This window comes from Ascaphus truei, chromosome 2, assembly GCF_040206685.1.
Source record: "Ascaphus truei isolate aAscTru1 chromosome 2, aAscTru1.hap1, whole genome shotgun sequence".
NCBI lineage: Eukaryota > Metazoa > Chordata > Amphibia > Anura > Ascaphidae > Ascaphus > Ascaphus truei.
The window spans coordinates 483,855,984-483,883,492 of NC_134484.1; the positions used below are offsets into that span (position 1 = coordinate 483,855,984).

Here is a 27,509-nt window from a genome sequence, read left to right on the forward strand (position 1 = left end):
AAAACTTCAATCTGTACCACTATCAAAGAGAATATTTATAAAATTCTATTTCATTGGTACCTAACCCCGAGTAGGCTGGCTAAGATCTTCCCCGGGTTCCCGGATTTGTGCTGGAGGGGATGCGGGCAAAAAGGAGATATGGTTCATATTTGGTGGAGTTGCCCAAAAATTCAGGTATTCTGGGTCATGATACAAAGATTGATCAGAGAGTACTTGGGGGTGGAGGTTGAGGTGGAACCGCTGACCATGGTGCTGGCCAAACCAATAGATGAATTAGGAACGGCAGAAAGTAAGATGATCACTCATGTACTGACAGCTGCCCGCTGTGTTATTGCGGCTGCCTGGAAAAAGGTGAATGCGCCTTCTAGGCAGACTGTCTTACGGAGACTAAGGGAAATAAAGATGATGGAGCTCCTCACAGCACAGTTGAACCAGAAAACTGACAAATTTCACAAAATTTGGGAAATATGGCCAGGAAACTAGGGAAATATATATAAATATATATCATCTATATAAATAAATACAGAAATACCAGGCAAATGGGCTCGTCCTACCCCCCCCCCTTCCACCCCTCCCACCCTTCTTTTTCTTCTTTTCTACGTTCTTCTCTATCCTTTGTTAAACTCATGAGAGACGCGTGTTATATCAATTATTTTATTTCAGATGACGAACTGTTAATGCTCTTTGTTGTATGGACAATATATTTGTTATGTCTCTCTAAAACAATAAAAATAAATTGAAACAAAAAAAAAAAAAAAAAAAACATTTTACCAGGAAGTACTGCATTGAGAGTTACCTCTCGTTTTCAAGTATGTCCTGGGCATAGAGTTAAGACACTAATATGAGTAAACCGCTGAAGGTTAATGGCTGAGTGCCTCAAACATGTATCTATTGAATCTGCAGTCCCTTACTGGGACGAAATAAAACAGGCAGAAGCCTGGAGTTACACACTATACTGCTACCTCTTATTCTTGTGTTTTTTCTAAATAAACCCAAGAAGACTGGTAAGAGCCCAGACAGACGTCAGCGCAATGCAAGGGTGGCGTTTGTCACTTATGGTGGAGAATGTGGGTCGACACTAAAAAGTCTGTGGGTTTGCAAATACATGTGGGGGTTTAAAATGGCCGCCCAGCCAAAATAAAGTACAGACTCTGTGAGTAAAGTCTGTCCTACTGTGTATGACTACGAGTTCTGCATACAGCATACACAGGGAAAAGTGTGACAAGAATTGACGCAATAGCACCTCCAGAGGTCAGGGTGAAGAACACACCTGAAACTCACGAATTATCGTGCGTATCGGGTTGGAGGCAGGTTGCGGACGGCATTCGTGAGTTGTATCGCTACCTCATACATATTGGAAGTGTGGGTAGTTTCTTGTTTTTATATTTTATTAAAAGTGTAGTTACATATTACACTAGGTTGTGTCCTATTCCCTTCATTATTGGGTGTTGCTGCTATCGGTGTACCCGTGAGCCCAAATACCATCTTAAGGGGAACCATCTCGTCAGACTACGTGGGGTCCGTGGAAAACTGAGGTGAAGACGTGACACAAGTACAGATTCTCTCCCCTGCACGAGCAAGATATTATCTTGTAAGTAGGGTTTCTTTGTTCTAGATAGGGGCCCTTGCCTTTATATACTGTGCAATTGGTGTGTCCTTTTGTTTTTGTTTTCTCAGAATCATTTTGGAGGTATTCCATAAGGACACCCCTACCTGTCTGGAACTTTACTGGTTATTCCATCTACCCATCCGGATATGTCTCTTATCTAAAGACTGTCATTTGGACTACGGTATCTTGGACACCTTATTCCCTAGCGCCGGGGACACTTATCCTATCTATTGATGGTAAGATACCCATAACTCTGCATTTCCAACCTTTATACGTGTCTGAGAGCCATATTGCACTTCTAACTCTGCTGCATGTGGCTTGTCCCAGAACACCCAGCAGGCCTGGGGACTTCCTATGAGATGCAATTAACCATGAATATTCGCTAAATGTGACCATGCTCCTTGTAACAAGATAACATCCCTTTGTGCAGACAAAGGGAAAAAGGTACTCACCAGAGACAGGAAATGGAACAGTTTCACACTTTATTGGGGTCAGATGTTCCTCAGCGTTCGGTTCTTCTTTCTCCGACTTAATCTCTAAACTATCCAGCACAACCACTGGGAAACCTGGCAGTAAGAAAAGGGAAATCCATCATGTAAAGCTGGGAGTGTGGGCGCTTCTTGTGATATCAGTATACAGAAATACTCTATACTGATCCCTATGGGGGAGGGGTGAAGTGATTGATTTTACTTTGTTATTAACCCTTTGAGTGCTGAAGAAGTTTTTACCCCCAAGTGCTGAAAACATTTTGAAGCTACCAATGTTCAAACCTCAATAACAATAATATTCCCAATATAACCTTAAACAAGTGATTTTTTTCATTAGGACAGGTATCTTATAATTGTATGCACGCTTTAATATTATTTCCCAAAATATTGTACACATTTCAGTCCATTTTTTAAACATACTAAATAAAAACAAGTGAGGATGTAAGGGTACTTACCACAAACAGGAAATGCATCTATTTCTTCCTTTATTGGTGTCAGATGTTCCTCTGTGTCTGTCTCTTTCTTCTCTGACTTAATCTCTAACCTCTCCAACACAACCACTGGGAAACCTGGCAATAAGAAAAGGAAAATCCATCATGTAAAGCTGGGAGTGGGGGCGCTTCTTGTGATTTCACCTCCTCTGATATTGGTATAATATATTAATTCTTGTAAAGAAATGTATTATTAACCCTTCTGGCAGAAAATGACAGAGGTGAAGATATATTATCTTCTTACCTGCTATAGTTCTATAGGAAAACAAGATTAGTTTGGGTGTTTGACTCACATAACTGCCAAATAATCAGATATTCCCACATTGCATAATTCAAAGACACCAAAATATCTCCTCTACTCACTTAACAAGTGTGGATCCATGCTGGCAGTGGGCAGTGCTGCTCTGGAGGTGCTGGCAGTGCTGCTCTGGGAAGTGCTGGCAGTGAGTAGTGCTGCTCTGGAGGTGCTGGCAGTGAGTAGTGCTGCTCTGGAGGTGCTGGCAGTGAGTAGTGCTGCTCTGGAGGTGCTGGCAGTGAGCAGTGCTGCTCTGGAGGTGCTGGCAGTGAGTAGTGCTGCTCTGGAGGTGCTGGCAGTGAGCAGTGCTGCTCTGGAGGTGCTGGCAGTGAGTAGTGCTGCTCTGGAGGTGCTGGCAGTGAGCAGTGCTGCTCTGGAGGTGCTGGCAGTGGGCAGTGCTGCTCTGGAGGTGCTGGCAGTGGGCAGTGCTGCTCTGGAGGTGCTGGCAGTGGGCAGTGGTCCTCTGGAGGTGCTGGCAGTGGGCAGTGCCGCTCTGGAGGTGCTGACATCTATATGTGTTGGGTTTTAGAATGTGCCTGTATATAAAACAGAATTGGAATGATCAGTTTTATGGACAAATATACCGCATTTAGTATCAGCTCTTTCAAACCTAAATCATTAACCCCAATGGAGTCGGAGAAGACAGGGGCACCAAAAAACACATATGGTCCATTTGCAAACAGGCACTTCATTTCAAACACTGCAAAACTTTAATGGCTCAGGATTGTGTCACAACATAACCATATAGAAAAGTATAAAGAGAGTCGGAGATTAGCAGCCAAAAGACCAGTAAAGTTCTCATAGTGTAACATAGTAACATACTGTACAGTTCCATAGTATGAATAAAAAGCAGATACAGTACGAGTGAGACTTTGATAAATGTTCCCGATACTCTCTCAGGTCCAGCAGTTCTGCTCCATACTGACACAGTCTCACTTTCCTATTTCATATGGTGAGAAGTGGGTAATGCAGAGGAACCAGTGCAGTAACTTCCCCTCACCTTACCCCACCATAATAAATAGGGGGGTTTGATCCCTCACACCCTCATTAATTTGTTCCTCGATCACCTCCAGTTTCTCACATTCAGCACATTTGTACCTGGCAGGACATGCTTATATAAAGGAATGCCTGGGGAAACACTGACATTTTACTCACTGATTATTTATTTTCCCCTGGTCTCTCAATGTCAGCACATGACATGAGGGAATAGGCTCTGCCCATCTGAAGGTAGGACACAGACTTCTGACCTGCTCACACCCTTATAAGCCCCGTCCTTTTATGACGGGATCACTGCTTCCTCAGGGGGAAGACTTTACAGTGGAAACGTGCGTTGGGTGAATCTGTGATTACTGAGTGGCCCTTGTTGATGACATCAAGAGTGGAAGACTACTTCATTAAGCCCAGTGCATGCTGTGACAGCTTCGGAGCAGATGCTGTTGCTGTGAACATCATTGTCTGACCATATGACCCAGTGTGGTCCGAATGCTCACAAACAAAGGCACTTATGTAAGTGGAATATTTTGTGTTTTTAATATTAAAAACAGTACTGTACTATTTTTGCTTTCCCTTTTTTGTATATGGATTTCCCCCCCCCTCTCTATGGATCTGGAGTACCTATCTGGAGACAAAAGTTGGTAACTTCTAATAACCACAACGCTTTCATATCACGTTATTCACGTGAGTGCAAATTTTATAGAGCTTTCAACACTGAAATCATTTATTGGGGTTGACAATATTGCACTATTTTGTGTTTCTACTTTCTTTCCATGTCCTGATGTGATTTGCGCACCTGTTTCTCCTTCGTTTGCCGGTTGAATTTGGTTTGAATTCTACGTCAGGAGCTACACTCATTAAGGATAGTATACCATCTGTGTTATTTGATTTATAAGTAATGTTATTTGCGCTTGTTTATCTCTTCACTAAAACATATATTACAAACAAATTCTAGAAGGAAAACTGCTATATTAGCTGTAGTCATGTTCTCTGGGATCAATCATTCATAAACTAGGCCAAGACCCCCTCTAATGTGGCAGTTACCGTGAATATCCCTAATAAACTCAGACATTAAAATATACAGCAAGATCCTAGCCAATAGGTTAAACCCAATAATACCAAGGCTTAACAACATAGATCAGTTGGGCTTTGTCTCAGCCCGACAGGCTTCGAACAACACAAGAAAAATAGTCAATATCATAGAACATCCACTCCACTAAAACAAAGGCAATCCTAATGGGCCTCGATGCAGAGAAGGCGTTCGACAGAATAAAGAGGACATTCCTGGACAAAACCATGCAGTCCTTTGGTTTCTCTAGACCATTTTTAGAAGGGGTCAGAGCCCTCTATCACTCCCCTAGAGCCCTAGTTAAAATACCAAGTAATAAACTAGAGACAATAAATATTAAGAATGGCACAAGGCAGGGCTGCCCCCTATCTCCCCTCCTCTTTGCCCTATCAATTGAGCCTCTGGCCTCAAAGATAAGAATGCACCCAGTTATTCAAGGAATAAACATAGGCGACAATAATTACAATATATCGCTGTTCGCAGATGATGTCATCCTAACCTTAGCCAACCCACTGATCTCTATACCAAATCTGCTGAAGTCACTAGAGAAATTTGGTGGACTATCAGGATACAAAATCAACAAAGGACAAATCAGAAGCTTTGAACCTGTCCCTCCCACACCCCGAGATCCAAATTCTACATAACAAAATCAAGTTTAAATGGCGACCAACTCATATTAAATATCTAGGGGTCAACATCTCTAGAAACTACAAATTGCTCTATCAAAACAACTACTCCATTATTTCCCCCACTACCACATTAATTGGCAACATTAAGGCCTCGGGCATGGTGCCTCGGGCCGCACTGATCAGCGCTCCTGCACTGCCTCGCCTGCTCAAACTGGAGCTTTTTTGTGTCCTGGAAGGCGAGGCAGTGAACGCGCTTTGGGGGCGGGGCAAAGGCGTGACGGAGGCGGGGCTAGTCCCTCACTCCCATTGGATGTGAGCGGTCACGTGACCGCTCCTCCGCTTCCGAGCGGCAAAATTGTAATTTGCCTGTCTGCTCTATCTACTATGTCCCAGGCCTAAAAAGGACCTATTGAAGTGGAGAAAGCATCAGATATCATGGATCGGTAGGATAATCTCCATAAAAATGAATATCCTCCCCACACGGCTATATTATTTCCAGACCCTTCCAATTTATGTACCAACAGTTGAACTAAGAGCCCTACAGAACCAAATCTTTAAATTCATCTGGCAAGGGAAGAGATCCAGGGTGGCTAGGTCCGTGCTGATGGCCTCCAGATCGAGGGGCGGCATGGTGGTCCAGATATACTTCGGTACTTCCATGCAGCACAACTACGCCAAATAGTCGTCAGGAACGCTGTTCTGCTGGGTAGCAATCGAATCGAGCTACTCAGAGGATTGCCCGTTACTAATATCGCTCTGGACAATAGGGAAAAAAGACCAGGGACATGAAGAACCAGAACCTGTCAAATTCACAATGAATATCTGGGCAAAAACAAAATTTAAACACACGTCAACTACCTCCCAGATTACCTTAAGAATAAAAACATTAAAAGGATAGGAGACTTACTTCACAAGGGGAAACCCCTAAGTCTCCAAGATCTTAGAACCAAATATAACGCCCCAGACCTACCTCTATTGCAATTCCAACAAATTAGGCATTTCCTCCTGTCCATCTCTAGGAACTCAAAATTTCCAGAGCTGACCAACTTCGAGCACTTATGCAAAAAGGAAAAATACCAAAAAGGACTAATAAGGATGATTTACGCAGGGCTAGAATCGGCGGGGTCCACTACAGACCATAGTTATATGACCAAATGGGCCAGAGACCTGGGGATGAAAATTGACAGAGAAGACTGGGAAGATATCTGGGATAATGTGGCAAAAACCTCCATCTGTACGGCCACAAAAGAAAACATATATAAAATAATATGCCAATGGTATCTCGCACCAAAGAGGCTAAAACAGATCTTCCCAGAATCCTCTGACCAATGCTGGAGGGCATGCGGCCAGGTAGGCCACCCACCCTAGGGCAACTACCACTTCAATCACCCCCAAGAAATCAGGTACTCTGGTTTAACCCCTTCATTGCCTTAGTGGCTAGCCGCTAAAAGGTAATGAAGCTTATTAAAATAAAATAAAAACAACACAGTATTGAAGCAAGGGGTCTCCGGAGCAGAACCACATTAATTTCAGGTTTGGAGCCCCATGCTTCCCGAGTTACAGGACCCGGTATGGGGTGCCGGTATCTCCCTGCATTGTTTAATTCTGCTGTGTTACGTGACCGGGACATTTAAATGCACAGGAGATACCGGCACCCCTTATTGGGGCCTGAACTCAGGAAGCATGGGGTCCCCGAGGCTGAAATTAATGCAGTTCTGCTCCACAGAACCCCTGCTAAATTACTATGTTATTAAAATGTAAATAAAAACAGTGCCATTGCCTGTTAAAAAAGAAAAGAGCTTAAAGCCCATAGTGAAGACTATTTAATATATTCAGCTAAAGAAACGGTTAAATCACTTACAGACGTGATAGGTTTACAAACACACAAGAGTGCAAGTAGGTTTGCTGTGCAGTCCAAGCTGGAATAACCGTAGTGTCCACGAAATTCTGCCGAGATCCATACATCAGACTCTGTTGCCCTCCCTCGGTAAACGGAGCCGTCCTGCTTCCGTGTCACATGTACAGTGACGTCAGCACGTTGCGTGCTTGTTTCGTCATTCGGGGGTGGGGCATAGGCTGGCAATGCTCGCACTCGGGATACTCTGTGATAGTCACGGAGTATCAGACCGGATTCACAGCTCGCAAGCCATAAGAGAGACAGCCCTACGCGTTTCAAGGATATTCTCTTTGTCAGGGGCGCTGTCACAGTGAAAACCTATCACGTCTTAAAGTGATTTTTAACCATTTATTTTGCTGAATACATTTAATTATTTATTTATAAAATATTTTACCAGGAAGTAATACATTGAGAGTTACCTCTCGTTTTCAAGTATGTCCTGGGTACAGGGTTAAGACAAATAATACATGGTTACAAATACAGTTACATAAATGAACAGGGTATACATTATATACAAGACATTGCATGCACAGTTAAAGAAAATATATATTATAGGCGTATGAAACAGTTACAGGCCAGATTAAAATGTGAGACAGCCTTAGTTTTGTAAGAACTTAAACTGGTGGTGGATGTGAGAGTCTCTGGTAGGTTGTTCCAGTTTTGGGGTGCACGGTAAGAGAAGGAGGAACGGCCGGATACTTTGTTGAGCCTTGGAACCATGAACAGTCTTTTGGAGTCTGATCTCAGGTGATAAGTGCTGCATGTGGTAGGGGTGAGGAGCTTGTTCATGTAGCTGGGTAGCTTGCCCATAAAGAATTTAAAGGCAAGACAGGAAAGGTGAACTTTGCGCCTAGACTCTAGTGATGACCAATCTAGTTCTTTGAGCATTTCGCAGTGATGTGTTTTGTAGTTGCATTGGAGAACAAAACGACAAATTGAATTGTAGAGGGTGTTAAGTTTGCTAAGGTGGGTTTGAGGTGCCGTGCCATATACTATGCCTCCATAGTCAATAATTGGCATTAGCAGCTGCTGTGCGATACGCTTTCTGACCAGGAGACATAGGGAGGATTTGTTCCTGTAAAGTACCCCTAGTTTGGCATAGGTCTTGGTTGTGAGAGTATCAATGTGCATTCCGAATGTTAAGTGGGAGTCAAACCATAAGCCCAGGTATTTAAAACTAGTGACAGGGGTTAGGGTGGTGTTAGTGTTGGTTCTAATATGGAGCTCAGTCGCTGGAAGTTTTAAGAATTTAGTCTTGGTCCCAAATACCATTGTTACAGTCTTGTCAGTGTTTAAAAACAGTTTGTTTTAGGAAATCCAGTTTTCGAGTCTCAAAAAGTCAGACTGAAGTATGTGTTGAAGGTCAGAGAGGCTATGGCTTTGTGCATATAGGATTGTGTCATCTGCATACATGTGTATTGAGGCTTCCTTACAAGCTGTGGGAAGATCATTAATGAACACTGAGAAGAGTAGGGGCCCCAGAACAGAGCCTTGCGGGACACCACAGGTGATATCCAGGGGGTTGGAGTTAGAGCCTGAGATGGACACATGTTGGGATCTTCCTGATAGGTAGGACTGAAACCAGTTTAAAGCATGCTTCCCTATTCCAGAGCTCTGGAGTTTGTTAAGCAGGATAGCATGATCAACTGTATCAAAAGCCTTTGCAAAATTTAGGAATACTGCACCAGTGTGTTGTCCCCGTTCCATTCCACACTGAATTTCATTGCAAACTTTTAGCAGGGTAGTTACGGTGGAGTGTTTGGGACGAAAGCCAGATTGGAATTGGCTAGGGAAATTTGTCTTGGTATAGTAATCGCTTAATTGGGAGTGGACACATTTTTCCATGACTTTGGATAGAATTGGGAGAAGTGAGATTGGTCTGTAGTTTGAGACAGTGTTTGTGTCCCCACTTTTGAAGGTTGGGACAACTCTGACAGTTTTCCAGGTCTTAGGGATATCGCCTGCAGACAGGATAGAGTTGACTATTGAAGCAATTGGTTTGGCAATGGCTGGGGCACCAAGTCGTAGGAACCTAGATTGTAGCAAGTCAGGTCCGCATTGGCTGCTTAGTTTTAGTTTGAGGAGCGCTTGTGTAATCTCCTCTTCAGATACTGGGCCAAATTGAAAATTGTGGGCAGTATTGGGAAGGGGTGGGGCTATGTGGGCACTCCCAAGATGAGATTCAGGTTTGTGGTTTGGGCTGCGTTTTGCTAATAAGTTAGTGGCACACCCCACAAAGTAATCATTGAATGCATTTGCAATGTCAGTGTGGTTTGTCAGAGTAATATCCCCCTTAGTGATATTACTTGGTTGTTGATGGTTAGGAGGCTGGAATATATTGTTGATAACCTTCCAGAAGTTAGCAGGGTTTGATGTATTTTGGTGGAGATTGTCAGAGTAATATTGTGCTTTTGCGTGCCTTGTTTGCCTTGTGCACATGTTCCGCAGGCATCTGTAGTGATTGAGATCCTTGGTAGTGTCAGTTACTTTGTAGCTTTTCCACAAGGTATCCCATAGCTGGTAGAGTGCAATAAGGTCAGTTGTGACCCATGGAAGATGGGCCCTCCGTACCCTTATTTTGCGTAGTGGAGCATGGGTATCGCATAGTTTTAAGAACTCGGATTGGAAATAGTCGAGCGCAGAATCAGGGTCGGGAATTAAATCGATTCTGTGCCATGGGCAGTTGGTAAGGTCATCCAGAAACTGTTGTGGGTTAAAGTTTTTAAATGTTCTAGTGAGGAGAACTTTAGAGCTTGAATGGGGCGTTTTAATTTTCCTTACACAGTACACTATTGCATGGTCACTGAAAATGTCAAGAAGGATGCCAGAGGATTGGATTCTGCTGGGGTTTGAGAAGAGAATCCAGTCTAGCAAGGAATGGTTATGCGATTTCAGGTTTGTCCGTGTGGGTTGGGAAATGAGTTGTGATAGGTTAAGTGACTTGAGTTGTATCTGGATTTTATGGTTTTTTAGGGTCAAGCCAGTTGAAGTTGAAATCCCTAAGAACTAGCAGCTCACTCTTCTCGTTCAGAGAGAAAAGGGAGCCATGAAACTGGGTGATATCAGCCAGGGATTGTAGAGGGGCTTTAGGGGGGCGGTAGATGCCAGCGAGCAAGATGGGCTTAGAAAAGGGGAGGCAGATTTTGCCAACTAGAATTTCATAAGAGGGTGGGCTTGGGGGGCAATTTAACAGTGTAAATTGTAATGTGTCTGCAATATAAAATAACACCCCTCCTCCTCTCTTTCACCTATCTCTCCTAAAAATGGAGTATCCCTGAATGGCGATATTTGCATCAGGGGTTTTATGGGTTAGCCATGTTCTGTAAGAACGATGGCTTTGGGTTTATGCATAAGGCACCATGCCCTTAGTTCGTCCAGTTGGGCAGCAGGCTCCGAATATTTATATGGGCGACAGATAGCCCTTTTGGGAATTTAAAGGTGGAATTCTCAGGGGCATGGGACAGATTTGAAATGGGAGGACCTGGGTTAGGTTCAATATCACCTGCTAAAGAGAGTAATAGTATGAGTAGAAATTTGGGTAGTTGTTTGCAAGTTGTAAATTTGTGGTGTTTGCCATTAGAGTGAGCAGTGGTTGGTGTGCTGGTTTTTAGAGTTCTCCACCAACATTCCATAGATAGTGAAAGGCTTTTGAGTAGTCCAGGGTGTATGGTGATGTTGGGTGTGGGCCAGGATGGAGGAGTTTGTAGTGTTTAGAGGGAGTAACATCTCCATGAGGCCATGAGAAAGAAAAAAGTTAAGATACATAGCAGGTTCATGATGCCAGAGGTAGGCAGTGCTGCATGGAGCTGTTGTGAGTGTGTGCAGACTAAACAGCAGGGGTGTGCCTGTTCCTTGTCAAATGTTTTGCTGCATTGCAATGCTAGTCAGTTCTGGGTTTCAGTGGGCTGAGTTGGTGTGGGAGTTATTTTTGTGCAGTCAGTTTTGGGAGAGGCTGCAGTGAAATAAGTTGTAAAGGGGTGTGGGGTTAAAATATTCAGGTTAACAAGCATGGGATCAAAGTGTGGTCATATAAGCTCACCGTTTGTTGCCTTGAGTAAGAGTTTGTAGAAAGGATGCAGTCCCCAGTCACACTATAGTCTAACTATTATTGTCACTTAAAATGATCACTTTAAATGCATCACTCTAAAGATGCCAATGCTCCCTTGCCAATGCAAGGGGGAATACTGTATGTGTTTTATACATCTAAAGCAGTCACATGACCCTCCCCCCGCCCCAATAAATCAGCTTGTTCCAGTTGGTCAATTAACAGCACAGAGTTAAGAGGGGGAAAAAAACGAGAAAAAAAAAAACCATCTTTTGATATTCAAACATACCAAACTTATCAATGCTTAAGGCCACTGAGTAAATCTTTTAAACAGGACTTGCACATCAGGAACATACCATGTGAATACATGAAACAGTCTTCACGCTCTTCTCTTTTTGCATCGCCCACATTTTTTACAGTGTGTTTGTTGGTTTTATTTGGACACAATTTTTTAGATTGGGCTATTTATTATTTATATATCTGTCTTCATGTGTGGGTAGATATGTAGAAAAAGGAATGAGCACTGCGTATATAGAAACCAGGCTGGCAGCAGGTAAAAAATATATTATTTATTAGGAAGCAGTAAGGTTTAAGCAGTAAGGTTAATAGAGTAGTGGATCGTCGGAGTACTTTGCCAAGTTCATGAGCGGAGAGAGGAGAATGCTCGTGCGTAATCCAGGTCAAGAGTAGAGAGTTGCGGAGTTCAATACAAAGCAGGGTCAGGCAGCAGGAACACAAGGCAGCAACAACAGGCTCAAGGCTGGGAACGAGGTACAAGACTGGAAGCAGTAAGGTACAGCGTCACATAGGATTATGCTCGGCAATGAGACGGAGTTGCAGGAAGGTATATAAAGGGAGAACCTCCAATCACAAGCCAGAGTAGAACCAGAAAGTGAGATATGATAGGCTGCTGGTGCACACAGGTGTGCCCTATGATGTAGCCTGATCAGAGGTGGGGGTGGAGCCGTTCACGCGCATGACGGAGGTCAAGGGGTGGGGCTTAGGACGCACGTTACTCCCACATTCAGATCCGGGGCGGAGCTTGTGTCACGCGTCAGCGGGAGTGCTGGACGAGCGCACCCTTCGCGCGCCGGACCAAGAAGCGGAGCTATAAGCCGCGAGGTTTAGACCGCGCGGGAGCCGCGATGGTGCGTCCTGGGCGTCTGTCGTGACAGGAGTTCTCCAGCTGCCGGGTACGAGTGCTAGCTGGTTTGTTACACTTATTTATATTCTATAGGGGTCTTTTACCCTATATTTGGAATATTTATACATTTTAAAGTTATCTATGTTTATCAGCATCTTGTGATCCCATTGCCTATAAAAGCTGTGCACGGAGATGCAGCGCTCTCTGTGCCGCCCTTACAGAATGCGGGAAGATCGCAGAGATAGAACTTAGAAAAAGGCTGAGATAAGGACACAGTTACCCCGAGCGGTATTGGCATTTTCCTGCCTCATGGTGTGTGACATGCGGTAATACTTTCTGATTCTTTCTGAATTCCGTGATAACGATCGAGACCTGTCTGGTGTAAGTCAATTAATGAGGTAAGCCTACCAACCACTGCATTTATTAATTGGTGTATGTTGAGGATAATAATCCTATTATTTGAGTCTTGCCTATTATTTGACTTACACCAGACAGGTCTCGATTCAACACCCCATAGGGGATTTTAGTAATTGTTCATTTTGTAATTTTAAGACATCGCGGTTGTTATAATTAATATCTTTTTTTCCTTTATTGGAGACACACACAGAAATTACATACAGAGGTTACAATCAATGCGATACATTACAATCTGAGGATAGTGGCTCTTGATTGTGAGGTGGGTGTATAGTCTCAATAAATTCTTTTGTTGATTTTTTGGTAAGGAAGACAGGGGGGGGACTCAGGGGGGGGCGATAGATGGGAACGACAGGAGAGGGGGAAGGTGGGGGGGGGGAGGAGGCAGGTTAACCCCTCTCTCTCTCTCTTCGCCTCCTTAGCCCGTAGACTCTTTGTCGTTGTGACCTAGCCGGGGGGTAGGGTTCCGGAGCAAATCCAGGGCTCCCAGGTGTTATAGAATTGTGGCATTTTTTGGTTTAACATGGCTGTTAGTTTTTCCATATTCATTACTATATTTATTCTGTTGACTACAGTCCTCCTTGAGGGCGCTTTTAGTTGCTTCCAGGCCGCCGCCACCACCGAGCATCTTGCCGCCGTAAGTATAGCGGAAGTCAGCCTGGTCGCGGGGGCTGGGAGGTCCTCTATTGGTTTGCCCAGCACGTATGTCAGAGGGTCCAAGGGAACCTCCAGGCCCAGGGTTTCATCCAGCAGCCTTTGAACTCTGGTCCAGAACCGCTGGATCTCAGGACATGTCCACCAAATGTGAGGCATGTCACCCTTTTGTCCACATCCTCTCCAGCACAGGTCAGTTGCGCCGGGGAAGATCTGGCTCAGTCTACTCGGGGTCAGGTACCATTGAAATAGTATTTTGTATATATTTTCTTTTGTAACCGAGCAAATTGAGGTTTTAGGGGCTGCGTCCCAGATGTCTTCCCAGTCCTCGAGGTCTAGTGGTATGCCGAGATCTATGCACCATTTTTGCATATAAGCATTAGTGGGTGGGGGAAGAGAATTCTCTAATATGCTGTAGATTGCTGTGATTAGTCCTTTCTAATATTCTCTCACTCGACAGAGGGACTCAAATTTGGTCAGGGGGGGAATTTTGAGGTCGGGGATAGAGCTCCAAGGAAATGCCTTATTTGTAGAAATGCGAATATGGGGAGGTGGGGGGCTGATAGTTTGTTTTTGAGCTCCTGGAAGGACAGAACTTCGTCATTCTCTAGCAGATCCGCAACCATGCTAACGTCTAGGTCCTGGAATTGACCGATCTGAGCTTGGGAGCACCCAGGAGGGAAGGCAGGGTTCGCAAGTATGGGGGTGAGTTGGGAGGGGGGTGAAGTTAGGCCATAGTTCCTCTATTTTTGGACCAAATAGACCACGTGCATTTCATTGCTCCCAGTCCAAGCCTCTGAGGGAGTTTTTCCTTGTGCTCCAGGGTCCAGAGCAGCACTGGGAGAGGGACAGGGGATACGTGACTCGTCTCTATTTCCAGCCAGCAGGCGGAGTCCGGGGGGTTGTTCCAAACTACCGCCTGTCTGAGCTGGGCTGCGTGATAGTATCTGATCACGTCAGGCACCCCCAGTCCACCTCTTGATTTTGCTGCCATGAGTACTGACCGCGGGACTCTGGGTTTTCGTTGTTTCCATATAAAGCGTATAATTTGCGTTTGTATATTTCTTAGTTCGGCTAGTGGGATTGGAACTGGGAGGGTCTGGAAATAATACAACAGTCGGGGAAGGATATTCATTTTAGCGGAGACGATTCTGCCAAACCTGGAAATCTGGTATATATTCCAAGCTTCTAGATCTCTCTTGATCTGGCTAAATAGGGGGGGGGATAGTTAGTTGTATATAGCGAGGAATACATTCTAGTAATTTTTATCCCTAGGTATTTTATGTGGGAGGAATTCCATTTATATTTGTGATTTGCTTGGAGGAGTTTCCATGTGGGCTCGGGGAGGGATATATTTAGTGCTTCAGATTTGTCCATATTTATTTTGTAATCTGAAGCCAGACTAAACTGATCTAGCAGTTTTTGTAGGTTGGGGAGGGAGATATGTGGGTCAGCTAAGGTCAGAATGACGTCATCCGCGAAAAGGGATATTTTATAGTCTTTGTCGGCTATGGTTATGCCTGAGATATCTGGGTTCGCTCTGACTTGGGCTGCCAGCGGTTCTATTGAGAGTGCAAAAAGCAGTGGGGATAGGGGGCAACCCTGTCTGGTTCCGTTTCGTATGTGAATCGGGCTGGCTTGTCCGCCTGGCAGCTTTAGATATGCAGTGGGGTTCTGGTATAGTGCACGAACCCCCTCTAGGAATGGTCCTCAGAAACCGAATTTGATCATTGTTTGATCAAGGAAGGACCATTTGATACGGTCAAAGGCCTTCTCGGCATCTAGGCTCAGAATCATGGCCTGGAGTTTATTGAGATGCACGTGGTCGATAATATTGATAATTTTGCGGGTGTTGTCAGAGGCCTGTCTTCCTGACACGAAACCCACTTGTTCTATATGAATTAGTCGGGGGAGAATAGGGTTTAGCCTGTTTGTGAGGATCTTGCTATAGAGTTTTAGATCTGTGTTAAGCAGGGAGATTGGTCTGTAGCTACCGCATTGCAGCGGGTCCCTTCCTTCCTTGTGAATGATAGTTAAATTGGCAGCAGAGATTGTGCCTGGGATCGGGGCTCCTTCTAGAAAGGAGTTGAACATATCCAGTAGATATGGGGAAAGAGACAATCTAAATTTTTTATAATAAGCGTTTGAAAAGCCGTCGGGGCCAGGAGTTTTGGCTATCTTAAGGGTGCTTATGGCTTGCGCCAGTTCTTCCTGGGTGATTTTACCGTTCAGGGCATTGAGTTCCTCGTCGGTAAGAGAGGGAAGCTTGCATTTTACCTAGAATCGTGAGGCCGAATCTACATCTGCTGGGGCTTGGTTGGGGGGGTGGAGGTTATAGAGCTCCGTGTAATAATTTGCGAATTCTTGGGCAATTTCTTTGTCTATATAGGTAGTACGGCCCCCCTTAGTACGGATTCTTGTGATTTGGACTCTTGCTTTTATGCCTCGTAGTTTTGATGCTAGAAGTTTGTCGGCCTTATTACCTTTATCATAGAACCTCTGATTGGTCCATTTGAGCGCTCTCTCCACTTCTTCTAATTGGGATTGTTTAAGCTCAGTTCTTGCTTTGTCAAGTGTTCTGAGTATCTTTTTGGAGGGGGCCTTTTTGTGTTGTTGTTCGAGGGAAATTATTTTGTCAGTCAGCGCCTTTTGTGTTTTTAGTTTAGATTTTTTTCTTGTAAGATGCCAATGAGATTAGGTCGCCTCTGATTATTGCTTTGTGGGCTTCCCACAACGTTGATGCTGCGGAAACTGACCCTTTATTTAATTCAAAAAATGAGGTTAGTTTGTGCCGGATTTGTATCTACAATTTGCGGGTCATTAAGTAGGGAATCATTTAGTTTCCAATTATAAAAGGTGTTCTTTACAAAAGGGAGAGAGCAGATGTTGACAATTGTTTTAAATATGCTTATGCAAAAATGTAGTTCAAGAAGTTGTGAACCAAATAACCAAATAAGAATGGTCACTAAGAATTGGCACTTGTGCAATGACAATTGAATTTTATATGTTCATTTATGCGCATATACAAGCATACTGGTACTTGGATTACATCAAGAGCATAGTGTATGCATTACGTCCAACTGATGCAGTGTTTCCCAACGGAGAGGAGCCAGAGCCTATCCAGGAGCTTCTGCTGATGTCACGACTCACAAGATTCCGGTGAATGGTGAGGCTGGAGCAAGGAAAGACATCCACGTAGTTACCGACACCTGCAGCATATGGTGGAGCCCCCAGATGGTTACTTTGCTGGAATCCTGCTACTGTTGGCAATTGAGTTTCTCATACATGCTCATGTTCCTGTTATGTTTGTAAGTGCGCAATTTACCTTTACCAGTCCCATATACATTTTTCAACTTAATACACTATGAGTGCGCTTGTTGTTTTTTGTGTATATATATTTCAAATTTAAAAAAATGAGCACATTCACATGTCTTAGGCAGGTCTGCAACCCCGACTATCACCATTATCCCCAGCATACAGTGCTTCCACTGCAACAAGGGATTCTGGGAAATGACATGCAAATGAGCACACGTGTCACCTTTTGTCTGAAAAACCATTGTTACATGGAGCCTATATTTGCTATATGCAATACGGTGGAGGTTTCTTGTTGCCTGACACAGACACAGACACCAGACACAGACCTCAAAAATAAGTTGAAAAATAAGATTAATTTTAGTAACACAGAAAAAATAAATAAAACATTAAAATAACACCAACCGCTCTCATGAGAGGGAATACACAAGAGTAGCCACTGGGTGCAATCAGGACTCTCAGTGTATTATAGAAATATAAAGAAAAAAAAGCTTACAACAGTAATTGTGGTATAAAGCTGTTTACAGTATGTAACCCTTATAATCTCACATAAGGTCTACTAAGGAAAAGATTACACTGGTTACATGGCTGTGTGTGGTGCCAACCTGCTGGTGAACAGTAGCCCTGAGTCTCCCGCATGATGGTACGGGATAACAGGACAGGCTTCTGGGGTGTGGACTGAGTTGTACTCACGGTGACAGTGCCTCCATCTCGTGCAGCCCAAGGGATGTGGGGAGAAATCCCTGCAGGAGAACTGACTCTTCCTATCCCTGATAACTACTTCTTGCCTGAGATTGGAAGTCTTAAAACAGATTGTCTTTATTTGCAAGCTCCAGCAAACACTTCCTTCACACAGCAGCCACAGCAACAGGGTCTCTCACCAGTATGATGTTCCTGGACAGTCACTCCCAGTCTACCTGCACTGAGAGCAGTCCCAGCTCTTCTCTTAACCCGTGGTGGAATAAGAGGGACAGTCTCCTACCGCTCCCCGGAGGTACTGTACACAGTGTACAGAGCACTGCACACTGTTCTTGGATAGACTAACCTCTCTCAAGGGGGAGAGGCAACTGGCTAATTCAGGAAGTGCAACTCACTAAAATAGTTCCAGTGAGAACAAGCCTTCTGTCACTGAACAAGCCTTCTGAGGCCTGATTACCCACCTTCTCTGACTCACTGAGCTGCTTGAGTGGGGAAAACTCATAATTACTCCTATCAAACCTGCCCTTACTAGGCTTTACTAGGAAGAGGACAGACATATAGCCCAAAACTTATCAGGGCTACACTCTCCCTCTGGTGGAATTAAATGGTCCCCACTTGGACCTAATTTGCTGGGCCATCCTACAGGATGGTAACCTGGAACAAACACATAATAATATTACAGATACACAGTAATACTGTATTGTTCACAGATCAAATACCCACCCACCTGAGAATGGTGATGCCTTACAATAACTGGGATTTCTCTAATGTGGAGAATCCCCTACTAACAGTGATGTCTGGGGTCAGGTTTCTTTACTATCCTACCCTCAGGATATATATTACTTGCACTAACTATACCCTCTTAGGGTGGCCTGCGCACAGCATGGTCCACTGGGTTTAGAGCAGAAATACAATAACAGTTTGGGTGACATATGTGACACCCACAATCAGCCTATACTTCAGGCACGGATGCGAGTGGTCTGAGGGGATCATGGCCGTACATTTCTTAAGTTATGGAAACCACATGGGCCTGTTCAAATGTTTTTTTCAAAGAGGCTTTTGAGAAAGATCAACTTTGATAAAACACTTGATGAGGGAGAAGAAATAGATGATGAGAATGTAGAAAACATTCAATCACAAATGAATTTGCCAAATTAGAAAAACTGATGGTTAAAGACACAAAAAAAAAAATGGCTGGATGTAATTTTCTTAGAACAATATAAAAACTGTGGTAAAATAGCAAGAGGACTGAGAATCCTCAAAAAACCCTCGTTTAATTTAGAGGACGAGGAGCTTTTGACAAGTTGGAATGATGTGTTGGATAGGTGCTCCCAGGGATTGATTGATTTAAATATTAATAAGCAAATGGCACATTTAAGGGTGCTAGATGAGGAAATTCATGTGATAAAGGAGAAATTAACTCCGTTAAAAAACACAAAGGAATTCAGGGAGAGAGATACCCTATTACAAAAGAAATTAGACACTTTAGAGAGAGAAATTGATAATAATCAAATCAAAGAAACTACGATGGGATGAGAAAGACTACATGAGGGGTGAACAGAGAAACTGGAATAAAAACAGGATGCATTAAAGAAATCAAAACTATGAACAAAGAAGGAATACCTACAGAGCTAACCAGAGTTATTATAATAAGAAAGAAAAGAAATATCAGGGGGGGTACAATCGAGAGAGAGGGACAAGATCACCGCCATAAGGACAGAGGATAGAGAGTATCATTGTTCACCTGTGAAAGAGCAGAGTAGGAGCAGAGATAGAGCTAATTACACTCCCATTAATCAATTTAAAAAAAGATAAGAGGAGAGGATACGTAAACAGAAAAATAGAAAATCATTCCCAAGATTCTAGGGAGAGAGACGATAAAAAAGAAAAACATTGGGGTGGAAAATCAGGATGGATCTGAGACTTTTTTTTAGGGGCCCTTCCACTTTGTAGACACGAAAAACAGATATCTCCCACTAGTAGAGAAGGGGTCAAATGGCAGCTCAAAAAGAGGAAGACACTCAGAGGAAAAGAGGGGTGGAAGAAAAAGGAAGGGAACCAAAAAGGAGCACAAGATAAATACAGAGAATATTTTGAACCTCAGCAAAACCACACTATCAGAATCACAGGAGAGCGCAATATCGAAGGGACTATCTTTTGCACCCATGAAAGAGCATAGAAACTTCAATATGAATGTTGACGCAAACCGCTTTCTTAGAAAACTTACAGTGAAGAGATATTTCTTGGGTTGAAATTTAGAGCCAAATCTAAATAGAGAAGTACCACCAGTGATGGAACAAGAAAGGAAGTTTTATCCACACAGGGTTAAAATCTAAGTCCACTTTTCCTCCCATTTTGCCACTGGCAATCAATTGGAAGTTTTCAATCAAACTAAAAAGTTGGAGAATCTAACGAAGAATGAAAAAGATGCTCTAAAAGAACTAATAGATAACAATGATCTAGTTATCAAACAGGCCGACAAAGGGGGGGGGGTGGGAGTGGTTCTGATGGACCGAGTTGATTATGAGAGGGAAGCACTCATGCTGCTTGGGGATTCAGAAACATACATTCAACTATTGTCACACCCCATTAAAAAATATACAGGGGAGCTGAAGTGTCTCTTGGACAAAGGAAAAAGAAATTGGGATACATGACGAGAGAAATTCAAACTCTCTATACAGACAAACCAAAGATGCCAATTTTTTATTTTCTCCCAAAAGTGCATAAGAGTTTAGTCAATCCCCCAGGCAGACCCACAGTCTTGGGGATTGACTCACTCACAGCAAATATTTCAATGTATATTGACATGTTTTTGCAAAGACATGTCGTGCAACAAAAAGCATATCCAAGGGACACTTCAGACATACTCAACCTTCTAAATTATGTCAAATGCGAGGAACATTATATATTAGTAACGTGTGACGTCCCTTTATACAATCATTCAACACACGAAGGGATGTGCAGCGGTTAGGCAGGCTTTGCAGGGAGACATAGATTTACCTGAATCACAGGTTGACTTTATAATTGACAGTATTAAATTCATACTCAGCCATAACTACTTCTAGTATGGGAACACTTTTTATTTACAGAAATGTGGAACAGCGGTGGGGTCGAGGTTCGCGCCGAGCTACGCCAATCTGTTTATGGCAGATTGGGAAAAAGACAACATCTGGTCAGGAGGTGAGCTTGGCGCAGACCTTGCCCTCTATCGTCGTTACATCGACGATGTGTTTTTCATATGGAGAGGGGGAGAGGAGAATTTAGCGAATGGGAACGCATATGATCTGAAATTTACAAACGAATGGAATTATGAAAAAATTAATTTTCTTGACCTAACAATATATATATATATATATATATATATATATATATATATATATATATATATATATATATATATATATATAGAAAACAACACGGTAAAGACAAAAAAACATACTTTAAAGATATTGACAAAAATAATTTTATTTTAAGAAACAGCTGCCACTTACCGAGGTGGATGGATAATGTTCCATCTAGTCAATTCACCTGGATAAGGAGAAATTGCACAGACAAAGAACAATTTCAGATTGAAGCAGGTAAAATCCAACAAAGGTTTTTGGATAAAAATTATAAGAAGAAATGAATAGATGTGGCAATGGATAAGGCAGAAAAACTGGTGAGGAGTGACTTATTAAAACCTAAACAAAGAGACATTACAATCAATAGGAAGTTTGATTTTGCATTTCTAACAGGATACAACAGGGAGGCAGGAAAAATTAGGAACATCTTGACAAAACACTGGGACATCCTCAAAAATGACCCGTTCTTCGGTCACAACATTCCAGACAGACCGAATGTAATATTCAGGAAGGCTAGCAATCTAAAGAACAAATTCGCCCAAGTGCACTAAGAGAGAAAAAAACTAAAGCGAATGGGTGGTTGAATAACAACAAAGGTTTTTTGGCTGTAAGAGCTGTAGGACCTGTCAATTCAAATCCCCGAACCAAACACAATTTTGCTCATATGGTACTGGTGACATTTTCAATGTGGAAACATTTATAACTTGCAAAAAAAATACCATGTAGTTTACTCTGCTGGAATGTTCCTGCACGTTGCAATATGTAGGAAAAACTATCAGACCTGTAAGAACAAGGGTCATTGAACACCTGAGTGGCATAAAGAGAAAGCTGACTAATCACAGTATATCTAACCCCTTTTAGGAATTTCACAATGGGGATCCAACAGGCCTACAGTTCAAAGCCATAGAACATGTACCACCACACTGGAGGGGGGGAGGGGGGGGGAGATAGGGGGTCTGAATTACTTACACGAGAGGTATTTTGGATTCACCGTCTGAAGACCCTCACCCCCAGGGGTTTGAATTTAGAAATCAAACTTGTGCCCTTTCTGAAATAACACACTATTGCAGATTGGTCTAATTATGTTTTCTCTTTTTCCTTTACCTCCATGTTGTTATCCTGGTTTCCTCCTCCATGTCGTTGACATTGTCTCACTAGCCATAGATGTCTTTTTATACCTCATGCTGATATGATTAATCTGAACAATAGTGCAGCCACCTGATACTTTTTGCATTATATAAGCTATTTGTCATGTTAGGTCACCATTTCCATTATTATCCATTTATGGTTGTTGCAGGAATACCCTCTTTATCCATTGTACATGACATGTCATTCATTTTTACAACTATATTATCACACACACACACACACACACACACACACACACACACACACACACACACACACACACACACACACACACACACACACACACACACACACACACACACACACACACACACACACACACACTTTTTCAATTCTGTGTTCATATCCATTCCATTTTTTGGGTACGACTCATACCAAATGGTATGGCATCATCTACTTTTCCACCCACCTGCCCTGCAGACTAGGCACAATAAGATTATGATGTGAACCATTTCCCATCAAGTGAGAATAGACACAGTTTACACAGAGGTATGAAAAGTATGGAGAGCGCTTTCCTCTTTATGCTTCTATGTATTTACTACCAGGCTATATCTTAAACACTAGTGACTACTCCTATGGAGATACTTACATGTAATTTATGAATAACATCACACGTTTGTTAAAGGTTAATATAATCACCTTGTGATTCCCTTCCTTTAAAACTTAAATATAAGGTACTATTAGAACCCCTAATATAGTAGATATTGTTGACCTTATAGCAGAAGACACTATTCTGCATATAGGACATTAATGGGTTAATATGAATCTAATGCAAAATCAGCTCATAAATAGGATCAATGTATATCTACATAATATATTTTTTCCTCTACCCAAATAAATCTTTTCCTACAAATATTTCTACCCATTCAAAGTCGCATACATACATAGTTACATACATAGTTACATAGTAGATGAGGTTGAAAAAAGACATAGGTCTATCAAGTTCAACCTATGCTAAATTTAGACAACAGATACTTTATCCTATATCTATACTTACTTATTGATCCAGAGGAAGGCAAACAAAAAACCCCATTAAGGGGAAAAATTAATTCCTTCCTGACTCCAAGAATTGGTAATCGTATTAATCCCTGGATCAACATCCTTCCCATATATACTTATTTGGTATATCCCTGTATACCTTTCCCATCTAAAAAGATGTCCAACCTTTTTTTGAACAAATCTATTGTATCTGCCATCACAGTCTCCATGGGTAATGAATTCCACATTTTAACTGCCCTTACGGTAAAGAACCCTTTCCTTTGTTGCTGGTGAAATTTCCTTTCCTGCAACCTTAAGGGATGGCCCCGAGTCCTTTGTACTACCCGTGGGATGAATAGTTCTTTTGAAAGCTCCTTGTATTGTCCCTGAATATATTTGTACATAGTTATCATATCCCCTCTTAGACGCCTCTTTTCTAATGTAAATAAATTTAATTTAGCTAGCCTCTCCTCATAAGTTAGAATGTCCATCCCCTTTATTAATTTTGTGGCTCTTCTCTGCACTCTCTAGTTCCATAATGTATTTTCTTAGGATTGGTGCCCAAAATTGTACTCCATATTCAAGGTGTGGTCTTACTAATGCTTTGTAAAGGGGCATAATTATATTTACACTTCCCTTCCATCCATTGCCCGTTTGATGCAAGATAAGATCTTGTTTGCCTTTCCAGCTACTGCATGACATTGGGCACTATTGCTACGCCTGCTGTCTACAAGTACTCCTAAATCCTTCTCCATCAAGGATTCCCCCAATATATCTCCATTTAATTTGTAAATCGCCTTTTTATTCTTGTATCCCAAATGCATAACCTTACATTTATCTGTATTAAACCTCATCTGCCATTTACCTGCCCACGTTTCCAGTCTCTCCAAGTCCTTCTGAAGAGAAATTACATCCTGCTCTGATTCTATTACCTTACACAATTTAGTATCATCAGCAAAGATGGAGACTTTGCTCTCGATCCCAACCTCAAGGTCATTAATAAACAAGTTTAAAGGGGGCGTGTCTATGACGTCATCCAGGACAGACGGGTAAAGGGAGAGCTCTGGAGACCCCTCTGTATAATTACCATTTTATACCTTTTAACCCGGCCAAAAACACCCCAAAAAGCACAGAATCTCTCCCTGAAACCGCAGGGATGGCAAATAGGGGAAAAAATCAACAGCCCAAGGGGTTGGAAGGTTCTTTACCCCCGCTAAACAATCTGCTGAGACGGGAGGCAGGAGGCAAGATGGCCCCCAGACATCCAGTGCACGAGGCACACAAGGCCTCACTAGCCCGGCGAGCCCCGCTGAGACCCCTCCATCACCAGACGCAAGAATCACAAAGGAGTTTCTCGAGGAGCTACATGCTAAGCTCCAAAGATCATTGGAGGCGAATATTAAAGAGGCAGTGGCTGAGATAAAGCATGACATTCAGGGCCTGCAAGAACGAACCACAACCCTGGAAGCTAGGCTGGATGAAGCCCTCCAACATCAGTCAGAGGCTGACGACGAGATAATTCGCCTGGGACATGAGATTCACTCCCTCCGGGATGGTCTGGAGGACCAAGAGAACCGGGACCGCAGGCAGAACCTGCGGATCCGCGGTATCCCCGAGGCGATAATGCCCTCCCAGCTCAGGGCTTACCTGCAGGACTTTTTCCTCACTATCTCCCCTGATCTCGACCCCCGGGACCTGGAAATAGACAGGGCTCACAGGGCACTGGGTCCGCGCTCAGAAGACCCTAACCGCAAGCGGGACGTGATCGTGCGCCTCCACAGTTTCTCAACTAAGGATAAACTGATTGGTGCCTGCAGGGATAAGGACACGATCACGTTCCAAAATGAGCCATTACAGGTCTACAATGATCTATCCAAGTTAACCGTGGACAGACGGAAGGCAATGCGCCCCTGACACTCCTACTCAGGGAGAAGGGAATTAAATACAAATGGGGCTTCCCCTTTAAGCTGACCATCTCCCACAAAGGAAAATTCCTGACCATCCGGCAGCCAGAAGAAATGGAACCTCTGGCTAAAACCCTGGGCCTCCCCGCGGAACCCTTCCGCCACACTCACCAGCCTGCCAACAGACCCCGGGAAAGGGAGGACCACCCGGTTAGAGCATCTGAAAGGATCGCAGAGCAGAGACAGTCCAGGGAGCGTTGACGGGTGTCCCCTGCACACAGAGAGGCCCTCCCGGGAGATTTCCACCGCCTTCCCTAACACCACCTAAGATGGCGCCGCGAGGGTCCCCCGTGCAGGAAACACTATACGAAGCACTCACCGCTCAACAGAGGCTCCCAGCAGCAACCGGAGGAGCGACCGGATCCATCCCCCCTGACACCATGAAGGCACCACCCGCGGCAGCACTGGAGCTCGATGAGGTGGGCCCACCTCGTGCGCACCGGATTCCCCCAAGATGGCGCCCGGTGAGTCTACATTCCGCTGCGGAGCACCACGAGGCATCCTGGGCGAGATCGTGACGACGCCATCACCGTGCGCGACCCCCGACCTTCAGACTTCACTCCCCGCATCACGTGGCCCTGACCGGATGTCCCACACTAGAGGCGTCACACGCACAGCACCAGCGGAGGCCACGCAACAGCCCGGTTCCGGATGGAGTGCCGGTGCCCCCCTTCGGCCGAGGGGGGGTCAGAGGGTCTCGCTGGCGGTCCAACCCTTGACGATCCAGGGGACCATGATTTCCCCCTCCGCGGAGGGGAGGACGGCACAGGCTATCCCGGTCGCCCCCAGCTATGCGGTGTCCACGGACGGAGGGTCTGTAGCACTGTTCCCCCCATGTTACCCATGGTTACTTTTATTATATACCCCATCACCCCCAGTTTGGCAACAGGCTTTAATCACCACTGCGTCCACGTCCTCCCAGTTAGAAGGACCCATAAAGAACTCACAGGGCATCCCTCTACCCCCTCCCTACCCCCCCCTCCTCCACCCCCCCCCCTTCCTCTCCTCCCCATCGGTCGAGGTGGCCCCTCCCCGGTCCTCCACCCCCCCATTCCCCCTCCTCCACCCCCCCCCCCTCCTCCCCCCCCCTCCCCCCCCCCCCCCCCCCCCCCCCCAAACCCCCCCTCCTCCCCCCCCCTCTCCCCCCCTCCTCCATACCCCCCCCCTCCCTCCCCCCCCTCCAACCCCCCCCTCCTCCCCCCCCCTCCTCCATACCCCCCCCCTCCCTCCCCCCCTCCAACCCCCCCCTCCTCCCCCCCCTCCCTCCCCCCCCTCCCCCACCCCCCCCCTCCTCACCCCCCCCTCCTGTGTCCTATCCCTCCCCGTCTCCTACCCACCCCCCCTCCTTATACCATCATCCCCATCCCCTCCCCCTGCACAATAACTGCCTCACCTCTCCCCTCCGCCCTCCCCCCCCCTCGCGTCCTTGCTAACCCCTTCAACCCCCCCCCCCCCCCCTGCTCAACCCTTAAGGAATACTTCAGAATAAACACAGGCTCCGTAGCCTCTCCAGCAAGCCTGTGGGAAGCCCATAAGGCGACAATTCGAGGAAATCTTATCTCGATTGCCTCCCACCGGAAGAAAACCAAACTTAGATTATCTAAAGAGCTCACAGACAAAATAATCGATCTAGAGCAAAAGCATAAAAATAACCCCTCCCGGAGAATTTATAAACAGTTGACAACTGCTCGAAACGATCTAAGGATCATCCAATTAGAAGATGTAGAAAAAGCTCTTAGATGGACGGGTCAAAGGTATTACGATAAAGGGAACAAGGCCGATAGACTTCTTGCCAGCAAGTTACGAGGCATACAGAAAAGATCGCAAATCACGGCGATCAGGAATAACTCTGGTGAACTCCAATATAACGAAAAAAAAATAGCAGAGGAATTCACCAAATTCTACACTAAATTGTATAACCTAAGAACCCACTCTGCTAACTCTAAAGAGACGGATACGGCATTAGCAGCCGGTTACCTATCCGAGTGCGACCTCCCTTCATTAACAGAAGAGGAGAATACTTACCTAAACGCGAAAATAACGCTAGACGAATTGGAAATGGCCGTGAGAGCCTCAAAAAATTCCAAGGCGCCGGGCCCTGATGGCTTCACAAATGCATACTACAAAAAATTCTTTCCCATTCTATCCAAACATCTATTAAGTTTGTTCAACTCATTCCTTGAAGGGAGTCCTATCCCGTCCACAATGTCGTCCGCAAATTTGGCAATAATACTTAAGGACGGGAAGGACCCCACCCAATGCGGAAGTTACAGACCAATTTCATTGTTGAACAACGACCTTAAACTATATAGTAAAATTTTGGCGAACAGACTTAATC

At 44.3% G+C, this 27,509-nt stretch overlaps 1 protein-coding gene across 10 annotated transcripts in view; it reads right to left on the reverse strand.

Moving 5' to 3' along the window:
* The window catches only part of LOC142488043 (uncharacterized), a 444,382-nt gene that overhangs the window by 29,722 nt on the left and 387,151 nt on the right, over nt 1-27,509 (reverse strand). For 6 of the 10 annotated variants that reach the window (XM_075588398.1, XM_075588393.1, XM_075588397.1 and 3 more), the window contains 4 exons: nt 21,231-21,267; nt 2,952-3,419; nt 2,553-2,666; nt 2,062-2,175 (listed from right to left, as the gene is read on the reverse strand). In XM_075588398.1, coding sequence (XP_075444513.1) covers nt 2,062-2,175; nt 2,553-2,666; nt 2,952-2,970 — 247 coding nt within the window. In that variant the 5' untranslated portion in view covers nt 2,971-3,419; nt 21,231-21,267. Of the gene's footprint in view, nt 1-2,061; nt 2,176-2,552; nt 2,667-2,951; nt 3,420-20,798; nt 21,024-21,230; nt 21,268-22,184; nt 23,425-27,509 lie in introns of those variants that run through there. The other 4 variants (XR_012799391.1, XR_012799390.1, XR_012799389.1 and 1 more) reach the window with 2 other exon arrangements.